This window comes from Acipenser ruthenus, chromosome 26, assembly GCF_902713425.1.
Source record: "Acipenser ruthenus chromosome 26, fAciRut3.2 maternal haplotype, whole genome shotgun sequence".
NCBI lineage: Eukaryota > Metazoa > Chordata > Actinopteri > Acipenseriformes > Acipenseridae > Acipenser > Acipenser ruthenus.
The window spans coordinates 17,879,528-17,900,051 of NC_081214.1; the positions used below are offsets into that span (position 1 = coordinate 17,879,528).

At 36.6% G+C, this 20,524-nt stretch overlaps 1 protein-coding gene and 1 long non-coding RNA gene across 2 annotated transcripts; one reads left to right on the forward strand and one right to left on the reverse strand.

Moving 5' to 3' along the window:
• Nucleotides 1-6,709: 6,709 nt before the first annotated feature.
• Nucleotides 6,710-11,250, forward strand: LOC131701758 (uncharacterized). The gene is made up of 7 exons (XM_059001572.1): nt 6,710-7,202; nt 7,670-7,760; nt 7,954-8,231; nt 8,423-8,637; nt 9,583-9,742; nt 10,170-10,286; nt 11,056-11,250. The coding sequence occupies exons 1-7, from the start codon at nt 7,010-7,012 to the stop codon at nt 11,121-11,123; spliced, it is 1,122 nt and encodes a 373-aa protein (XP_058857555.1). The 5' UTR covers nt 6,710-7,009; the 3' UTR covers nt 11,124-11,250.
• LOC131701759 (uncharacterized) lies at nt 10,159-20,170 on the reverse strand. The gene is made up of 3 exons (XR_009308992.1): nt 20,110-20,170; nt 19,904-19,998; nt 10,159-10,228 (listed from the first exon to the last, which is right to left on the reverse strand). It is a non-coding gene; the product is annotated as an uncharacterized LOC131701759 (long non-coding RNA).
• Nucleotides 20,171-20,524: the final 354 nt, after the last annotated feature.

The following is a 20,524-nucleotide window of genomic DNA, read 5'->3' on the forward strand; positions in this document are numbered from 1 at the left end:
AGCCTGAACTGTCCAGCTGAACACAGAGCCATATGGTCACCTTATGCACCTTATGCATTGGATCCAGTTAGATCATATTTGTTTTATCACATGCCCATTTTCTTGATTTAAAAAAAAAAAAATATTTGGTATATTATTCAGGTGCAGGTTTTTATGTTCACAGTTTGCATGAAGGTGTTTATTAAATGTTTTGACTTGATATAGCAGGCTTTGCTGCATCAGAGACCTACCATGTGTTATAATACAGGTAACTACGGGTCTGAAACTACATTATATATAACACTTAAACATCAGTAATAATAGTTAAATCATGTACTACTGAAAACTGAGAATATGTGTAGATCGAAAGGTACCTGTTCCAATGCATATTTCTTACGGATGGTGATGGATTGTCATGATTATTTGTTTGGCATATGTTTGTATGTATTAAAACATGTTCTTATCTATGTATTAATTTAGTACATAACTAGGTATAATGGACATATTAGGGTTGTATTGAAGCATTTTTAAATAGTTTTTTTGTTTTCAGTCACATGACTGCAGATGTATAAAGGCTGGCTCAATTTGAGACTGGGGGATAGCTACTGTTGGTAGCTCCAGCTGAGGGTTTTGTTTTGTTTAAGGTTTTGATATTCCATCACTATCTGTGTTCTAAATTGAGGTTTGGTTCAACCCCAGTTAGACCATTATAGTGGTCTAAATTAAACACTGCTCCCATCATTCTAGACACTTGAGCTAATTAATCTAAAAAGGCACACTTTTTGATTTGTTTTAAGAACATTACAGGTTTTGTAATAACTGTTTTTATGTGTTTCAAAGTATTTTTTATATATATCAATAAAATTATATCTTATTATTGAACCTGTAATTAATAGCCCAACTATTTTAAAGAAAAGTATGGATTTTTTTTATAGCATATTAAATAAGTTAAAAGTAAAAATAGCTGCCAAAGAACAATACTTAGAAGTACATAGTAAGCTGCTAACAGATGTTTCATATAAACTCCTGGTGCTTTTAAAAAAAAAAATCACACTGCTCTAAAAGAAACCCTGCCAGGTGCTGACCTCAACTGAATATGACATTCAGAATTTAGGCAGGTATTTATTTGGTTAGTAAGCTGTCATATAAAAATCCCATCTTTTTTAATTAAACAGATGCTTTTAACAAAGAAATTAATGAATACATAATCATTTTAGAAGCCACGCTAATCTGCATTTTTAACGTGTTCAAGGAGTGGAACAATTACAGTTTGATTGCTTTCAGAAAGTGGAATATCTCTGAGGTAAGCTTAGTGTCGGGCCAGTGCCAATTTTTTTTTTTTAATTCAGCACAATTCATCAATCTTCCACGGTCACAGTTCCATTTTAACTTTTTTTTTCAGCTCAAGTAAACATACTGTATTAAAGAAAGTATTCCATCCTGTTGAGAAGGGCCTCTCTCTCTAGTCTTTAGAACTTCTATTGAAATTCTAGAATTGGTTTGTTTTCCCCAGCTTCTTGACTAAATTATTTCCTTGATCCTAATTTAGCTTCACTAAGGTGGGAGGAATTATTGTAACAGTACTTTTGGCATACTTGGGATGTAGTGTCTATTATTAGGACAACCTATCCACAACTGTTTTTTAATGTCTTAATTTTACCAGGACAAGATATTGATCTCAAGTTACAAACATTTAAAAAGTTAATATTCCAGTATAAAATAACATGTTACAAAATGATATGAAAATGAAAGAAAAGTGAGGAAGTAAAATGAATGTAGCTGGAGAGGCAGCTGCATTACTGGATATTTATTATTTAATGGCTAACTGGTAGAATACCATGTCATGTGTTAAGGAATATCTCTGGAACAGAATTTGCTAATTTCTAGCATGAACATTTCTTTCAAATTGGTTAGCATCCATCTTGATCTCTCCTGGAGGTCTCGCTTTAATTCAGCATGACACGCGGATCCCACCCTGCCACCATGTTTAAAGGGGGATTGTGGATATCCACTGACAAATACGAGAGACACAGGAATTGACTTTGCAGCGCCACATAAGCGCATTTATTTTTGCCATATTTACAGATCTTGCAGTTGTTTACAGGATGCTGCCTCTAGGGTGCCAGCAATCGTAGCACCTAATGTGGGGTAGCGCAGAGGAAACCATGTGACTGTCCCAGCAATGGTACAGTTCACAGATGCGTATACACAAACTGGAGTGTACACAAGAGAAAGACAAAAATGCTAAATAAGATACAGTGTAAGAACACAGCTACGAAAATATAGTTGCCAAAAGGTGCCTGAGCGCTGTTTCAACTGAAAAGGAAGGTCCCGCTCCAGGAACCTAACCTAACATACCCCCTGTTTACTGTGGTGGGATTTAAAATCCCCTAACAATGCTACACTAAATTACTAAAACCAAGATCCTGGTTGCACGTGCTGTGGTCAGTGGTTTGGGTTTCTTGTTCTTTTGTTCCTTTGACCTCTGTCACAAAGACCAGTATGTTCTGGCTAATCCGTGTGGGGGTATGTTAGTGGCTCCTTTTTAAAGCAAGACACTGCGCCGGAACATGGCCACCAGCCGGTCAAAGAACCACAGCCATCCAATACTGAGCTGCGACTGTTTGGAAACAAATCACAGGTGGAGCGTCTGGCTCTTTCCTGCAGACACACACATGCATCAGAGAAGCCAATGTAATTAAATGGATTTATTGACACATATCTTGAAAACCTTGTGTATCTGTGGTTTTAAACAACATTGAAATCAAATAAAAGTTACTTGGCTATAAAATAAGATTTTAAAGATTGTATTTTTCAATATGTATCTTTTTAAATGAGGACATCCTCAACATTGGTGTAATTTCTCTGATTTTGCAAGCGTTCTGGCGGAGCAGGCCTCTTGATTCTTATCCCAGGGGTCTAAACTTAAAAAAAAAATAAAAATAAAAAATACAGATGTAAAGGGGTCTACGGCATATATTTAAGTATGGCCGTTATAAATGTATAAACTGCATTTTAGAAATAATTTTGATTTGTTGTAAACTTTTACAGGAATTGAAAGCACTGTTTCTGAAACTAAAGATAAAATGCAAAAAATTTTTAGGTAATGCGGTAAGTAAACATAATAAACTTTATCAGACACTGACCATTGTAGTTCCAGTCAATGGTCTATATAATTCTAGCTCTATTTGTGATACTCCTACACCTTAGTACAGGACCTGTTCTATTAAAGATATTTTGGTAAGTGTCCACAGTTATAATGGGAAATGTCATACCCCAGAAAGAGGAACAGCATTTTACTGCATGAAAAAAACCAGCAGATTTTAAATAAAAAGTTTTGAAAATATCATGATAATGCTTTTTAGATCCTTAACTGTCTAGGTTTCATTTATTAAATAAACCGAACCATGTCCATTTATGGTTGGCATTTAGTTCAATAGCTATCCTGGGTTTAGCCGAGTTCCAGCAAAGAAAAGACCTAATTGTGCATGCTACTCTTATTGGCATAATACAGTTTGTGCCAACAGGTGTGCAATCCTGCTAAAGAGGCCAAGCATCAAAGAAACTGCAGGCCCACATGATGTGATTGTTATTCAAATTACATTCAGTATGAATTAAAATCCCAGCAAATTCACCCTGCAGTTGGCCAGGCTGTCTCGCTGATCTCCAGTAAGTCACAAGACGTAATGCCACAGTTATGTATGTGGGGGTTGGAATAAGGGATTTTATTTTGTTACGCATTTAAGCTCCATAATACAACTTATTTGTACAATTTCCTTACGACAATTCATAAACCTTCAGATCTGAGATGTTTGCGGTGAGAGAACATAACTGGGCATTCTAAATTAGTGAGAAAATAAAAAAACACATTGTGCCAGCGGGTGCCTTCACATCTCTGCTATCATGTCTCAATCCTGATCCAAACCCAGATAGCATTCTGACGTTGGCCCAACGTAGGCTAAGGTTGGCAGGTCGCAGTGGGATTTCCAACGTTGGCCCAACATCGGCAAAAAGTTGGAAAAATGACGTCTTTTTGCCAACGTCGATACAACGTTGGCAAATAGTTGGCAGCCGACGGTTGGCAAACGGTGTTGATGGGTGGGCTGCTGAAAGTCGATAGACAATTGCATGAAAATAATCCCGGGAGTTCTCGAGCATACATTTTTATTATTTTATGTTTTGCTGTATCATTTTCACTTAAAAAATCCGAGTTTGGAGGATTGCTGCGTGTGCGAATTTAACGCGAGTTTTTTGTGTTTTTTGTTATAGCGCAGTCATCAAGCTTGCATTGTAATGTAGTGCAAGTCACTGCTGTGCTTAATGCTCCATCCGGGTTCAAAGCACACGTTCAGTTTTTTTTTCTTTTCGCCTCTAAACAAAATATATTGACTATTCTGGACGGACGTGTGCTTACGCCAGATGCACAAGTGCAGTGTTTACGTATATAAACCGTTGCTGTTCAATTTATTTTCAAAACATAGTGCGGTGTATCCCTACACGTGGGTCTGGGTTTCCCAGCTGGGACTACAGTTAGCAGGCTTCCCGCTCATTTGATTGCTAGCGAGTTTGAATGTGTTTTTTTTTTTGTGTCCAGTCGTTGGCATTAGTGTTCATAGCCACATTCAAACAAGGTATTTATACATGTTTTTAGATAGGCTTATGATTTTTCTGTGAAGTTTAATGCATTTATGTAATTGGTTTGTATTTGTTGTTATGGCTGCAGTTGGTAAAATATATTCTGAGAGAACTCTCCGCCGTCAGGCAAAACAAAGGGCAGATGATTTAGTGAGTGCAATTTCTGAAGAACTAGTGAATACCGATGTAAATAAACAAAATAGACATGGTGATAGTGAAAGCCAAGTTCAAATTGCAGTGAATATCAATACTGGCAGTAGTCGTAGTAGTGCAGTGTGGAATTGTGAAGAGCATAATGAACAAAATACTAGTGATAGTGAAAGCCAAGACGTTGCGATGCAGTTTGAAATGAATGGCGATCTTATTGTCAGTAATGACAGTGCTGATTTTGAAAGTGAAGATACGATGTCTGGATCAGATAGAGAGGATGAGAAGGCATGTAGCTTAAGGGGCGAACTGAAGGACTGGGCTGTTGGCAGTAACATCCCGATGTGTCACATTAACAGTTTGTTAGGCATTTTAAGACGATTCTTTCCCAGTCTGCCAAAAGATGCTCGTACTTTAATGGCTACTTCCACTTCATACAATTTGGAGACGGTTGCTGGGGGAACATATCATCATTTTGGTGTTGCACAGGGTATACTCTCTCAGCTGGCATCAAATATGGAGCTAGCTTCTAATAACTGTGTAACTCTGCAAATAAATATTGATGGCATTCCACTTTTTAAAAGTAGTAACGTTCAGTTTTGGCCTATACTTGGTCTTCTTGAGGAAGACAAAAACAAGAACCCATTTATCATTGGTTTGTTTGTGGGAAAATCTAAGCCAAAAGATGCAAACTCTTATTTAAAGTACTTTGTTGATGAAATGAAACACATTCAAAATGAGGGAATGTCATTTGATGGCAAACTTGTAAAAGTTACCATTTCAAATTTTGTGTGTGATGCGCCTGCAAGGGCTTTTGTGAAAAGTGTGAAGAACCACAATGGCTATAGTGGATGTGAGAAATGTGTACAAAATGGGGTTTGGGAAAGTAATCGAATGACTTTTCCTGAAGTAGGTGCTGCCCCCAGAACTGATGTCATGTTTGATGAGATGGTTGATGAAGACCACCATATGGGAGATTGTTCATTGAGGAAATTGAAAATTGGAATGGTATCACAGTTCCCCCTAGATTTTATGCATTTAGTTTGCTTAGGGGTAATGAGAAGGCTGTTGCTGTTGTGGATAAAAGGGCCCCTCCCCACTAGAACTGGAGGTCAGCACGTAAAACTCATCAGTGAATCCATAGTCAATTTCGTTTCTTTCTTGCCACGAGAGTTTGCCAGAAAAGGACGATCTCTTGCTGAAATTGATAGATGGAAAGCAACAGAGTTTCGGACTTTCCTTCTATACACTGGTCCAGTAGCACTCAAAGGAAAAATACCTGATGCTCTGTATTACCATTTTCTTATGCTTCATGTCGGTATCACAATATTATGCAGTCCGTTATTGTGCACACAATACTGTGATTATGCAGAAGAGTTACTAGTTTTATTTGTTCAACAGTTCGCATCTGTTTATGGCAATATAGTTGTATATAATATTCATGGACTAGTTCATTTGGCTAATGATGTTAGGAAATTTGGTCCATTACAGAACTTTTCAGCATTCCCATTTGAGAACTACCTTCAAATCATTAAAAGAATGATCAGAAAGCCAAAATACCCACTTCAACAAGTAATTCGTAGGTTGTCAGAAAAAAAATGTGCTGGGCAATCCAAGCAGTTGAAAAGAGGTTGCAAAAAGGAGCACTTCTCTGGGCCTTTACCTGCCAATATCCTCCCATGTTTCAGGCAGTTTAAGGAATTGCACATGGACACCTTTATGATTTCTGTTAACACAGGTGACAATGCCATTCTTGTTGACCAAAACATTTTTCTTGTAAAAAATATCATTGTTGTTGACGACGTTACAAGCTTGGTTTGCCAAAAGTTTTCTGTAAAAGTCCCTTTCTTTCAATATCCTGTAGATTCTCTTAAGATAAATATAGCATTTGTTAAAGATCCACAACATTATATTGTTCATTTACCAGTGCCTGATATTTCTGCCAAAGTTGTTCTTTTGCCTTACAATGATGGGTTTGTGGCATTTCCATTAAATCATACCTTAGAGATAATGTAATAATTGGTGCACAATATCCTAATTTATTCAGTTTTAATTCCATTTCAGTTCTACTCCGTATGTACTGTAGATATTGATGATTTATCACTATGATCTGGTTCAGTCTTATTTAGCAAAATCAGCTTGGTTGTACTTTTTGTTGTTAGGACATTTACAGTAATATATTTCTGGTTTTTGGTGGCTTTTTCAAGTTTATTTCACTCCAATACCATGTTATTTTTTTAGAATAACAATGTATGCAGTGGTTTTGTTCAAGGAAACTGAGGAGGTGGAAGTTGTACCATCAGTTTGGTTGAATGTGGATAAACTTTTGTGCCTGTGGCCTTCTTATAAAAGTACTGTAAGAGTTCGAAAAGCAGTGGAGCTTCAGGAGACACCCACCGAGACATGGGACAAACACGAAGTACGGGTGCTTCATGAGACAGGTACTGTAACCATTATTTTATCTACCTATCTATGTACACCACAAAGATTTTTTTATATGGGCCTTACAATGAAAGAATGATTTTTGCTAAAATTAGTGCCAAAGCTGTGTTTTAAATTAAGTAAATGTACAATTTGTTTACTTAACTCAGTAGTCATATTTTGTCCAGTATTTCTTATTTGTAATACATATTCAGGCAAAACTTGCTGCTTCATTGTGATTGGCTACAATGTACAGCGAGAGTGAAAACATCTCTGGAGATCGGCAATGGAGCCTCAACAGAGATGCTATCGCTTCACTGCAGTGTGGACACCCCTATTGAGTTACAGGGGGTCACACACGTTGCATATGTGTCAATCCAATTTTAGACTTGTGTTTTTAATTTAACAAACAGATGTTATCATGCTTAATAAATGATTTGCTTCATTTTCATGCACGCAAGACATGTTCATTTTTGTTCTGTTATAGTGACATATGAGAAGGCGCGCAAGAAACTGAGAAGGGCAACCGAAACATCCGATCTGAACACCACAGATGATGAACAAACACGGAAGCGGAAGTAAGTGACAAATACTTCAATTGATCCATCCAGCTAAAAAAAAATTAAAGTACAAAATATTAAACACAAAGAGAAAAATAAGGCATTAATTAACTAATCAATAAATCAATGTTATGCATAATGACCAATAATAAAACAGCTATTGTAGCATTTCACAGATGCCCATGAGTAACATGTTCCAATTTTCAAACAGACCCTCTACAAAGCTGTCATTTCTAGAAGATGAAGAAGATTTTTCCATAAGCAAGAATGTGAGATCATCACAAAGGATGCCACTCTTGCCAACTCCACCTTTGTTTCCAACAACAGTAGCATCACCCAGCAGCAGCAGCAGCAGCAGCAGCAGCAAGAACACCAGCAACAGTGAAGATGGAAATATCAGCAGTGATGACAGGAACTACAACAGCAACACCAGCAGCAATGACACTGGAACTGGGAACAGGGACAAGAGCAGCTATGTGCCTCTATCAGGTACATATTTAATTAAACGTTTAATTATTTTGCATCCCTACAATGAATCATGAAAAGGTTATAGTATTCTTACAAAAGTTATTTTCCTATGTGCACTTGTGTGCATTACATATAATGGTTCTCTTTTTAATGACCAACGGGGGTAGTTAAAGATAGAAGATTATATGTGCATTTTTTGTTCTATTAAATAGACAGGGATAGGATGATCTTCACCATTTTAGAAGAAATCAAGGGCCAGGGGAGACAAAACACCCTGATGCTTCAGGCACTTCTCAAGCGGCAGCCTCATGTAGAGCAAGAGCATGGCAGCCTGCGCCTGGACGAATTCCGGTTTCCTCTTGACACCAAGGAGGACATTGACAGAGTGGAGAGGATGTTAATGGACCAGGCTACAGAAAAGGCACTGGTATGTGACCGTTGTACGATTGTTAACAAAGTCCTTTTCTTTTCAGATTATAATAACCAATACATTGTCATTAATAGTTTTTGAAAAAAAAAATGCAATCAGATGCTAAAAGCTTCTGTCCTTATTGAATTATATCTTCAGCTTTTTCTCAGATTTTTATATAATTATTCCTGATAATTACTTCTGTACATATTGTTGCGTTTTTCTATGGTGTTCATTTATTATATCCATTTTAAAGGTGTAAAAAATCACTACAAGTTTCCTTGTGTTTCACATGTAGTCGTTTGTTTGCTTTTTCATATTTTGCAGCTTCATTTCTAATGATTTAGAAGTATGCTAATGTCTCAGTCTTTGGCACGTTCATTTTGCTTCAGAACTAGTGCATCAGTTTGGCACATGACTTCATTTCTGCTAATGCACTAACAGAACATTCCATATTGGGAGAAAAATGGGTGAAAAAATCAAACATGCTCAAAAAAAAAGGCTGGGGATTTTCCTTTTCTTTATGATGTGAGCATGTTGCAGTAATCCCGCCCCCTTTCTCTCTGCTGCCATTATAAATTCACCATCAGGGTTGGTGAAATAGCAAAAACTTCATAATAGTTTATTGTGAATTTATAATAGCAGAAACTGTTATTTTCTTATGTGAAAGAGAGAGAGGAAAGTTGACACAGAAAAAGTAAAGTGACAGGATCTGAAAACAGGGTAACTGAGTCATAAGTAGTGATTTTTTTTTTCTGGAGGGAAGCCATTAAAACTTTGAAGAATGTTGTATATGTAAGATTTTATTATTGCATCGTCTCAGTTATAGTACATACTACAATTTGATATAAATTCAATTTTAAAACTTTTATGACTGATATGTCATATGACTATTCAATTTAAAAGATGGCAGTAGTGTTGTAACACACATATACATTTGCCTTCATTTACATCTCATTCTAGATCACACACATTTGTAGTCTTGGCGGCACCACAGCCGATGACATCATCAGGCGCATGATGAGTCATGTGCTGACCAACAATCTGGCCAGAGGATACAACTGGCTGGGGCGGGGAAACAAGAGCCCCTTTTCTGTCCTTGCACTGGCGAGAGTAATCAAAGGTAAATTGTGCTGCTGGCATTTGAACTGTTGTACATAAGTCAAAGCCAATGAAATGCATGCAAAATCAATGTGACATAATTAAATAATTGTTATAGCCATTCATGAAAAAAGTCACTAAATAATAGTAAAGCATACATGTATTCTATGCCTGAAATACAAGTACAAGAGAATATATTTGAAGTAGAGAGTAAAATGTATTGTAAAGTATTACAAAAAAAAAAATCTAACAGTGGTGTTCAAACAGGGACAACATCATTTTGTGGTATAAATCAACAAACACAATGCTCAACACAGACATAAACACATTGTTGACTTTTACCACTGAATTGTGTTGTCCTTGTTTGAACAAACTGTTAGATTTAACAAATGTTTTGGTGTGTATAAAAATACTGTAAAATCTTAAATCTTTCATTCTTTTTTTTCCAGCTGCAGCCAAGAAGTCTTCTGTCACGGAGGCAGACACAGAGGCCAGGATGAGGAGCTGGCTAAAGTACAGTGGAGACCGGGATGGGGGGCGGAAGAGGAGGGCAGAAAAGAAAAAGGGTAAATATATGATGCTCCCATGAATTGTATTTATATTTTATTAATTGGTAAATTAATTTAAAACGATTCAGTAAGTTTCCTTTATTTAATGCAATGTACTGTTCAAATACGTTTTGCTTAAATACTTTGCTTTTTCATTGCCAATGGTTTTTTAAAAATATTATACCACAAGGGTATATAATATGTTTAGTGGTTAAATTAAGTAATTGTTACTGTCACTTATACTTCAGTGGAAAACTTACTTGCACTCCGATTGCCTGAGATAGCGATATATAATCCCTAGTACTGCATATGCCCTTAGAATGTTTGTAACAGCATTACAAAAAAGAATTACATCTGCAACCAACAAGACATTTGAAGTCAATTTCAATCTATAAAAAAATATATTATTCAAAGAAAGGGTAGGTCTTTGTTCTCAGTTAATTCAGATAGAATTGTACATGTCCATTGTTTTAAAAACGTTTCATACACTTTTATAGACATGGGTACAAGTTAAAATAAAAATTATAATTATGCTGTAACTTTGAAGCCAAAAGCAAGACCCTCCACATTGGGCTTTATGTGCTATTTGTATGTAATCCCTTTACTTTATCCAAAACAGCCAAACAGTCCATAATAATAAAATAATAATATCTTTATTTGTATATAACTCCTTTCATAGTGGACCACCATCACAAAACGCTTTACAGAGGTAGGCTGTGTAATGCCTGGTAATGCCCAATGTGGAGGGTCTTATTACTTACTTCATTCATTCTCTTATTATTTACAGATGCAGAGCCTGCAAATGCTGCTACAATTGCTGCTGCTAGTGCTGCCAGTGACATTGAAGAAGATTAAGAGATTGTTTGAGCCATCTTTTTGCATTCTAGACAGATATTTGAACACAAATAAGCTTAATAAACACTGTTGAATGTAAAGCTAGTTGTTTCTTTTTTCTTTCTTTCTCAAATTCAATTTGTTATAGCTTTGGGCAGCGTCATTCATGTCGTAATGTTGCACATATACTGTGCATACAACCCCGGTAGTATGCTGACGTTGGCCCAACGTAATTTTGTCCATCGACCCAACGTTGGCCCACCGTTGGCAGACAATGGTGGCCCAACGTTGGCCCACCGTTAGCAAGCAGTGGTGGCCCAACGTTGGCCCACCATTGGCAACGTTGGGCCACCATTGTTCGCCAACGGTGGGCCAACGTTGGGCCAATGGACAAAATTACGTTGGGCCAACGTCATTGGCCAACGTTGGGATGACGTCTCTGATGACGTTGAGCCAACGCTGGCCCAACGTCAGCATGCTATCTGGGAATGCCCCTTTACTTTTCATGCTGAATTATATGGTAGTTTTTGAGACCCCCCAAAATCATTTCACTTGCAACCCCATTATAACAAACAGGATTATAACTTAAATGCCATGCTTATTTGTGTTAGGAATAGTCCTTTCCCAAACACCCTGTGGAGATTTTAAAGGGATGTTTAAACATTCATAGGTTTTTTCTTTGTTTTCTCTCAATTTCAATATTCTTTTTATTTGAAAGGATGCGACAACAGCTTTGCCTTTAAGACATGTTTATTATACCTTCAAATAAGAGGAGGATTTGGGTAACCTTGAATTTTGTAATGCATGACAGGGTTTCTCAAACTTTTACTCACTAGATAATGCTCTGAGGAAGACACTGGCAGCTTCGAAACGTCAGCACTGATGTACAGACATTAACATCGGGCTCTTTTATCGGGACTAATTAATTAATATACATTGCAAGGTTACCATGTGTGCTCTCATAACTTTTTGCTTTCCCGGGGACTCCATTCAGCAAAGTCACCGAGGGTAAGCAGTCTGTTTTGATCTGTTGTCCTGCTGTGATTGAGCACCTGTGACTGTTTGAAGTTTACCTGCTGAGGCACAGAGGCACGGTTGTGTGTGTGTGTCTATATATATATATATATATATATATATATATATATATATATATATATATATATTTCAATTAAGAAAAGGCTTAATGCAAAAGTTTGTTTTAACATTGTCTCTATGCCAGCCAAAGACCTGTGCTTATATTTTCTACATTTTCTTTAAATTCTCAAATTAATAAATCAAAACACGGACAGTAAAAAGAGACCCGGGTAGCATCGATTAATTTAAAACCCGGGTTTTCTGGTACTTGTTCCGACCTCTAATTATATATATATATATATATATATATATATATATATATATATATATATATATATATATATATATATATATATATATACATATACACTACCGGTCAAAAGTTTTAGAACACCTCCATTTTTCCAGTTTTTATTGAAATTTACGTAGTTTAATGTTTCAATGTACTCTGAAATTAAAGCATAGAACAAATAAACAATTGAAGATAAAAAAGAAATCATGGAATCGTTTTGTTTAACAAAATTTAATCTAAATTTTTGACTCATCAAAGTAGCCATCTTTTGCAGATATAACAGCCGAACACACTCGTGGCATTCTTTCTACAATGGAAATCAAATATTGTTCGGAAAGTTCTTCCCAACACTGTTGCAGAAGTTCCCACAAATGTGTTGCACTTGTAGGTTGCTTTGCTTTCACCCTTCTGTCCAGTTCATCCCAAACCAGCTCGATGGGGTTTAAGTCTGGAGACTGTGCTGGCCATTCCTTCATTTGAAGCCTACTGTCTTGTTCTTTTCTTCTAAGGTAGTTCTGACATAGCCTGGAGGTATGTTTTGGGTCATTATCTTGCAGTAGGATGAACCCCTGACCAACTAGGCGTATACCAGAGGGTATTGCATGGTGCTGCAAAATGCTGTGGTAGCAGTTTTGGTTCAGGGTGCCACTCACTCTGTGCAAGTCGCCGACTCTGGATCCAGCAAGAGAGCCCCAGACCATCACGCTTCTTCCTCCATGTTTGACAGTTGGTGTCACACACCGAGGAACCATCCTTTCGCCTACTCGATGGCGTACAAAAACCCTGCGTGATGAACCGAAGATTTCAAATTTTGATTCATCGGTCCATAAGACCTTCTTCCAGTCTTCAGTAGTCCACTGGCGGTGCTTCATGGCCCAGGCAAGCCTCTTTTTCTTATTTTGCCATCTTAGCAATGGCTTTCTTACTGCCACTCGACCTGTCAAACCTGCAGCTCGAAGTCTTCTCTTCACAGTTGAAACTGAGACTTGCTTACTTCGACCAGTGTTAAGCTGTGCTTGAAGCTGTTGTCCTGTGAGTTGCCTATCACGCAAGCTGTTGACTCTCAGAAACTTGTCTTCTGATTCTGTTGTGGCTTTGGGTCTGCCAGACCTCTTCCTGTCAGAGTTTCCTCCAGTTTCCAAGTGCCTTTTGATGGTGTAGGAAACTGTACTCACTGACACCTTGGCTTTCTTTGCAATTTCTCTAAAGGAAAGACCTACACTTTTAAGGGTTATAATGGTCTGTCTTCCTTTGTTAATTGCCTTTTTCTCGCCATTAGAGAGCAATATACTACTTCCTGCAGTACAATACTGTCCAAATAATGCTTAAGAGGGTGTAGTAACACAGTCTGTTTCAACACTGCTTTTATACAGACAGAGGGTTTGTAAGTAATCAACAAAAGTTGGGACACCTGTAGGAATTGTTAGCATCAACTTTCAAGGCTTAATTTACTTCCATTGCTGCAGAACAGCTGTAAGTTGTTAACCCATTACTTGTTCCCTGAAAAAGGCCTTTTTGTATAACTCTGAAATGTACATTATTTTTCAGTTTTTGGTAACCTAAACTTTTTTTTTTAACCTCTGGCAGTTTACTGCTTACCTTTGTACCATTTCAGGTTATTCACTGGACTTGAACTGCTTAAATTTCAATAAAAACTAGAAAAATGGGGGTGTTCTAAAACTTTTGACCAGTAGTGTATATATAAGGGCGGTGCGGTGGTTAGCGCTGGGTTCGATTCCGGCCTCGGTGGTCTGTCTGTGTGGAGTTTGTATGTTCTCCCCGTGTTTGCGTGGGTTTCCTCCCACAGTCCAAAGATGTGTTGGCTAGGTGGATTGGCTTCTCTAAATTGTCCCTTAGTTGCCCTGCGATGGACTGGCATCCCGTCCAGGGTGTAGTCTCACCTTGCGCCCTGTGTCTGCCGGGTTAGGCTCTGGCTCACCGCAACCCTCTATAGGATTAAGCGGTTACAGTTAATGGATATGTATATATATAGAGAGAGAGAGAGAGACGGTTTTTAAAAAATGTACACAAAAGTTTTAAAAGATTAAAAAATATTTTATTTTCAGGATGTTTCGGGCAAAAGCCCTTCTTCAGCTGTTTAAAAAGAAAAGTAAAACACAGTGCAGTAAACTTGTTGTTATTCAAGAATTGTAATTATACAAACATTTTTTGACCTGATTTGTTGGAAGGTGGACTGGGATACAATGCTATTAACATGGCTTGATGCGCTTTCTTCTGTAATTTTAGTACAAGGAAATAAATCAGTCGGGGTAAATCCTTTAATAGTCCGGTTTATGAAAGGTGTTTTCCAAAATAGACCAACAAAGTCTAGATATGCTTATATTTGGGATGTTAGTTTGGTTTAGACTTGCTTAAATTACATAGATGTTAACAGGTTATCCTTAAAAGAACTAACTCTTAATCTGGTTTTGTTGTTAGCACTAGTCTTTACAAATGTTAGACTTGAACATGATGACTAGATTTGAGGGAAAGGATGTTTTTTTTAAAGTTAGGAAGGTTAAAACCGAGCTGACCTTCAATTAAGAGGCTCTTTATTGAACTAGAGACATACTGTACTTGTGTTATTAAAACTTTAGATGAGTACATTACTAAAACGTCAGAGAGGCGATGAATCATGTTTGTTGATTAGTTATGCAAACCCACATCGATCTGCAAGTAGCAGTACAATAAGAACATGGATTAGAAATGTAATGAGAAAATTGAAATAGATATCTCTGTATTTAAAGTACAGGAGCTTCAACTGGGTCATCTGCTAAATTGGCATTTATGCCAGTTCAGCAGATATTTAAAACAGCGGGCTGGTCATCTGCTCATACATTTGCAAAGCATTATAACCCCCAGGTAAAAGTAGAAGATTGGTCCTATGCTGAAGTGGTTCTGGCCAGACATTCATACTGTGTTTTCAATATTTTATGAATTATAATGTATTAGATGAATTACACTTGTTAATTTTACTTGGCTATTCATTGTGTTACTCAGGTCTCTTTAAAATCTCATGGGATCTCTCAGTGAGACGACAAGGTAGAACTGAGGATTAAACTAAATTTACCTGAATCAATGTTTGATGAGCAATCTACCAAGTCATCTATTCACTGAGGGATCTCATGTCCAACCCACCCATGTATATACTACAGCATATCTCAGTTACTTAATTGCAACTGCTGTCTTCATCGGCACAGGTAAATCTAATTTAATCCTCAATTATCAGAAAAGCGCAGGTTCATGTTCCTTATTCATTTGTCTGGTGTCATTCACAGATTGACTCCGAGAGCAGAATAAACTACAGTGTACAATGATCATAATCCTGTATTCATATACCCAAGTATTGAAAACAAGGTTAAATATTCAAAGTCATTTTACAGCTTTCACACTGCTGTCTCAAACCCATTCGCTGTGCAATGTCCCTAGAAATTGTAATAAGCAATAAGCAATTGAATTTGTATTGGAGACATGCTAAAAGATTTACAGACCCTCAGCTGATTGCTACTCGGTGCATACAAAACACAGACTACTGGAGCCAATGTGGGAAGTGAAATATATAATTTATACCTTTGGTGTTCTGAAGTGCTTGACCCCCTCACTGACATATACACACAAAAAACTTTTGTTCGCATTCAACACTAAGGTTGAACAAGTCCCCTGATAAAACTGACTTTGCAGGAGCTTTAGTAATAGGCATAACACGGGTATTTCTATGTGTTTTGTGCTAATGGTACAGATGATGATGTGTTAACATGTTCTATTATCATACAATCATACACCAAGGAAATAAACTGTGTAGTTACAGACTTTAAACCCATTTTTAAACAGGATTCAACATATTTTGTATGTAGATATCAGTTTCAGTGAGCACAATAGTAAAACAAAAACTTTCTACACAGATCCTTTGGTAAGTATTTTCCCATTTTCAGAATCTTTTTTCTGTCCTTATACTACTTTAAATAGAGGACCATAACTGTCATGTACCCTGTGTATAAACTCTGAAGGACAATCTCACGATGTCACTATACTACCGTAGCAAAAACATCATAGTACATTTAACTATACCGATATAGAAAACTATTTCAGTGCACCTTCTATAAACACTCAAACAAATCGCTTGCGTTTAAAGAAAATGATTATTATCCTTTCATAAATCAAACTTTGCACTAACATAAAAACCAGACCCTTTAATACCATAAAGTGATATTGTCCATGTTCTTTTTTTTCTCAAAATAATAACCATAGAATATACATAACAGTTTCTGTTAACCTAACTGAAGTACCTGTACCTTATTTGAATGAACATTTGTACCATTAGAGAAGTAGTCATTTGAAAAATGCCCTTGTTAAAAAGAGAAGTATCAGACTGCGCCTGAGCTATATGCTATCCCGGAACAGGAGAAATGCCTCATTCAGTCTCACTGTCTGTCACTTTAATGAGCTCTTAAAAAATAAGAAAAATGGAGAGGAAGCTGTCAGTTATAATGGCTCGCTGTGAGTAACCAAAATGTAAGGGCAAACCATGTAAAATAACCTTGACATTTCTGTAATGTATTTTGCATGCAATCCCATATCCACACAAAGGAGGAATCTCTAATGGTACAGCAAAGGCTACAATGTTGTTAATTACCATTGCATTTCACGTATTAAACTTGGAAGCTAGAGTAACACAAATGTTTCTGAGTTTAAATGATTTCCCCTTTTAATCAGTTAATTACTATATTAACTTTTGGAAGCTTAATAAAGCATTATATCTTGTTCTCTATTGATGAACTTCTGTGAGAAAAATAGTTTGTTCTTAAAACAGCTTTCTAAAAATACATCAGCAGAGGCCTAGTTTACAGCCTGCTGTGTTGAACCCTCTTCCCAGTTCAGTGTAACTCCTGCTGGACTCTAATTGTAATCATCTACACAGAGGTGGATCTTGTTACAGCACCCCTTATATTAAAAAAAATAATAATTCACTGAATGTATTATGTGTTGTTCATAAGTAGGTGAATAGATCACCCTTGGGGGAAAAACCAGCCGAATTAATAGTTAACCCTCAGAGGCCATGATCTGGTACTGAAATGTACCAACAAGTATCTAGTGGAGCTTTGATATATTGACCTAACAGATTAAATAAAATAATATATTACAACAAATACAAAAAAAAAACTCTGCATTGCTCCACTGTGTTTTTGTAATATCTATTTTTAAATTAAATATGCTTAGATATAATGTATTTATAAAACTTTTAAGATAGCTACGTAATTCCAGAAAGTGATTGGGCTTGTGGCTGTATCAATGTTTCAGCCTTCTTTCAGTCTATGCATTTTTTATAAAGTAAAGTTAATACACTCCAATTATATTTTCTAATTTTGATTTGGTGGCTACCTTTTAGCAGTAAAATGGAATGTCAGTCTCAATTTGTGGCGGGGGGGGGGGGGGGCGGGGGGGGGGGGGGGGGGGGGGGTGGAAGCATTACAGCACATTTCCATGTACAACTTAACACTATACTGCAGCTCTCAGAGATTGTAATGACTGGGTTATATCCAGTATACAACTCTTTTATGATAAAATGAGGCTGCTAATAATGGTCTCGTTGCTGTGTTTCACTGTGACTGTTACGTGTGCTGTCTGCTATCGAAGCTGTACTATTGTTGACATTCACAGATTGACTTGGTTACTCCCCCCTATATTTGTTTAGATGGTTTATCTTTGTATTGTAAGGGTTTCTGTCAAGCCTAAAATGCTTGAAGTGACTGATAAATATGTGTAAACATTTCAATTTTTAATTTGTTTCACATGATATTTAGAATAAAATACATTTAGGTCCGTTTAAGCAGCAAAACGTACTTCAGTTATAACGAACCCAACTACGGGCCTAAAAAAGGTTATTTTTTGCTATGACAGCCCGACCGAGGTTATACTGAGGTATGACGGGCCCACCTTCATATTGAAGTTAGCACAAATAACATTGTATAAAAAGTGAGTCTAAACATCAATGAATATATTAATTATAATAACTGTGATCAGTTGCTCTTTAAAGCTGCAGTGTCCTGCAGTCTTATTCAGTTTTACACTTAAGATTAGAATGGGGAAGTTTCAGACTTTAGCATATTTGTGTCAGCGAAATGTAACATAGTGTTATTATTTGTACCATTTACTTGGCTTAAACTAACACCTATTTTAAATTTGTGATAACTTTATTCTCAATCTGATTTCAGTTCTAGTAAAATTTTATTTAATCTAGATGATATAAATGCAAATTATCTCAGCACAGGTTCATCAATTCACATGCATCTGCATAATGTGGAACTCAATTTTTTGTTCTAGCATAAAGCAAACCAATGTCTGGATGTGTCACAGTCAAAGTGTTGTTATTTACATGTAGACAGATATTCTCTTGCCTAACCACCAATACATATGGAAATGTGGGTTATCCTTATACAGGGCATGTTTACACTGTCACTAATCAATAATCATATGGATGGCTTCAGCTGTAAACAATAACACAAAAAGAAATCAAGACCCAAACGCCTACAGCGAAAACTGTGAATCATTGTGAATCATTTCCAACTTTCTATTACTTCTTATTAGGAATAATGTGATCCATGTTCAGCCATAAAGCCTTAATCAGAAGTCTGTCGGAAGTGCTGGCTTGACCATAGTGAATGAGCAAAATACTACATTTTTGTTAAAACTTATGGTTCTGTAAACACTTTCTCACTCCTCTCGAATCTTTCTGGTTACCCAAATAAATGTCCTCATTACACTATGTATACTTGCTGGGGGGCTATAATGATTCACCAATCTCATACATACATACATACATACAGTACATATCTCACTAGACATGCGATTTAAATAAGGTTTTCATCGCAACTCCATATAACTTTTGTATTTAAAACTTGGGGAAAAATAAAAGGTTGTTTTTTTTTCTTTTTTAACAGCTCTAATCAAACTGTCTCATCAGACTTCCAAGATAAATGATTCTGTACTGTAAATAAAATGCTGCAGAAGTTTAAATGATTTAAAGCTATTAAAAGTAGATCACAGCTTAAGGCCCCACTGACTTAAATATAGGTGTGTGATCCTGCATAATTTTCACCCAGAGACAATTTATAATCTGACAAGCAGTAATGAATGTTTGTAGACTTATTACCCTGAAAGATAAACTTTAATCAGGTCCTGTTGCCAGTTCTGTGTTTCAGCATGCCATTGTAGAGACTACATTGACAGCAGCATATGGAAAGCAAATAACAAATGTGAGGCCGTTTCAGATTTGTCCTTTGTGCCATTATAATTAGAATCCATGCTTTTTGGATTGTGTTATGTCAGAAAAAATAGAGTGGTAAAGTTCAAGACTATCTGTTGTACTGGGATATAATATCTAATACAAAAAAAATTAATTGCTTTCACATAAACTTGTGAGTTGCACAGTACTCACCTCTGACACTGTATGTCAAAGACTAAAGTAGCCCTTCATCTCCAAATCAGTAATTGTTGCAAGGATGGCTTGAGTGGCGTGGGTGGTGACATCAGCTTCCAGGAAGCAACACATAAATCATTGTATTAATTAATAATACAAACACGTAGATAAAACACAAAGGGCACATTGGCCCAAACAATACTACACGTGGGTAAAATGAGTACCTTTCAACCTTGTAGTCATGGTAGCATTCGCTCTCTCTTTCTCTATATTTACATCTTTGTCCTAAGCTCTCCATTTAATGACCCTGGAGTGGGTCCTTTTATATACTGCAGCTGGAGCCTTAATTACCTATTAATCAAATAATTACTGTATTAAGGCTCCAGCAACATTCCCACAAGATTTATTAGGATGGGGATTTAACCCCATCCACCCCAACTACACGTTATACGGCTGGCTTTTTCGCCAGTCTCAAGTAATAAATAATAATGATGGACGGTTCCCGTCCACCCGCATACAAACATCTATAATAATAATAATGATAATACAAATGACAATAATAAAAATAAATAAATAAATAAATAAATAAATATACACAAGGGGTGGACACCCTGTCACAGTAATATATGTTGATGACAG

Bases quoted from the DNA above. Each gene is read 5' to 3' on its own strand.
- LOC131701758 (XM_059001572.1), top strand. From the start codon at position 7,010: ATGTATGCAGTGGTTTTGTTCAAGGAAACTGAGGAGGTGGAAGTTGTA. The intron at 8,232-8,422 runs GTACATATTTAA...TCTATTAAATAG, and splicing joins CAGCTATGTGCCTCTATCAG to ACAGGGATAGGATGATCTTC. The intron at 10,287-11,055 runs GTAAATATATGA...TATTATTTACAG, and splicing joins GAGGGCAGAAAAGAAAAAGG to ATGCAGAGCCTGCAAATGCT.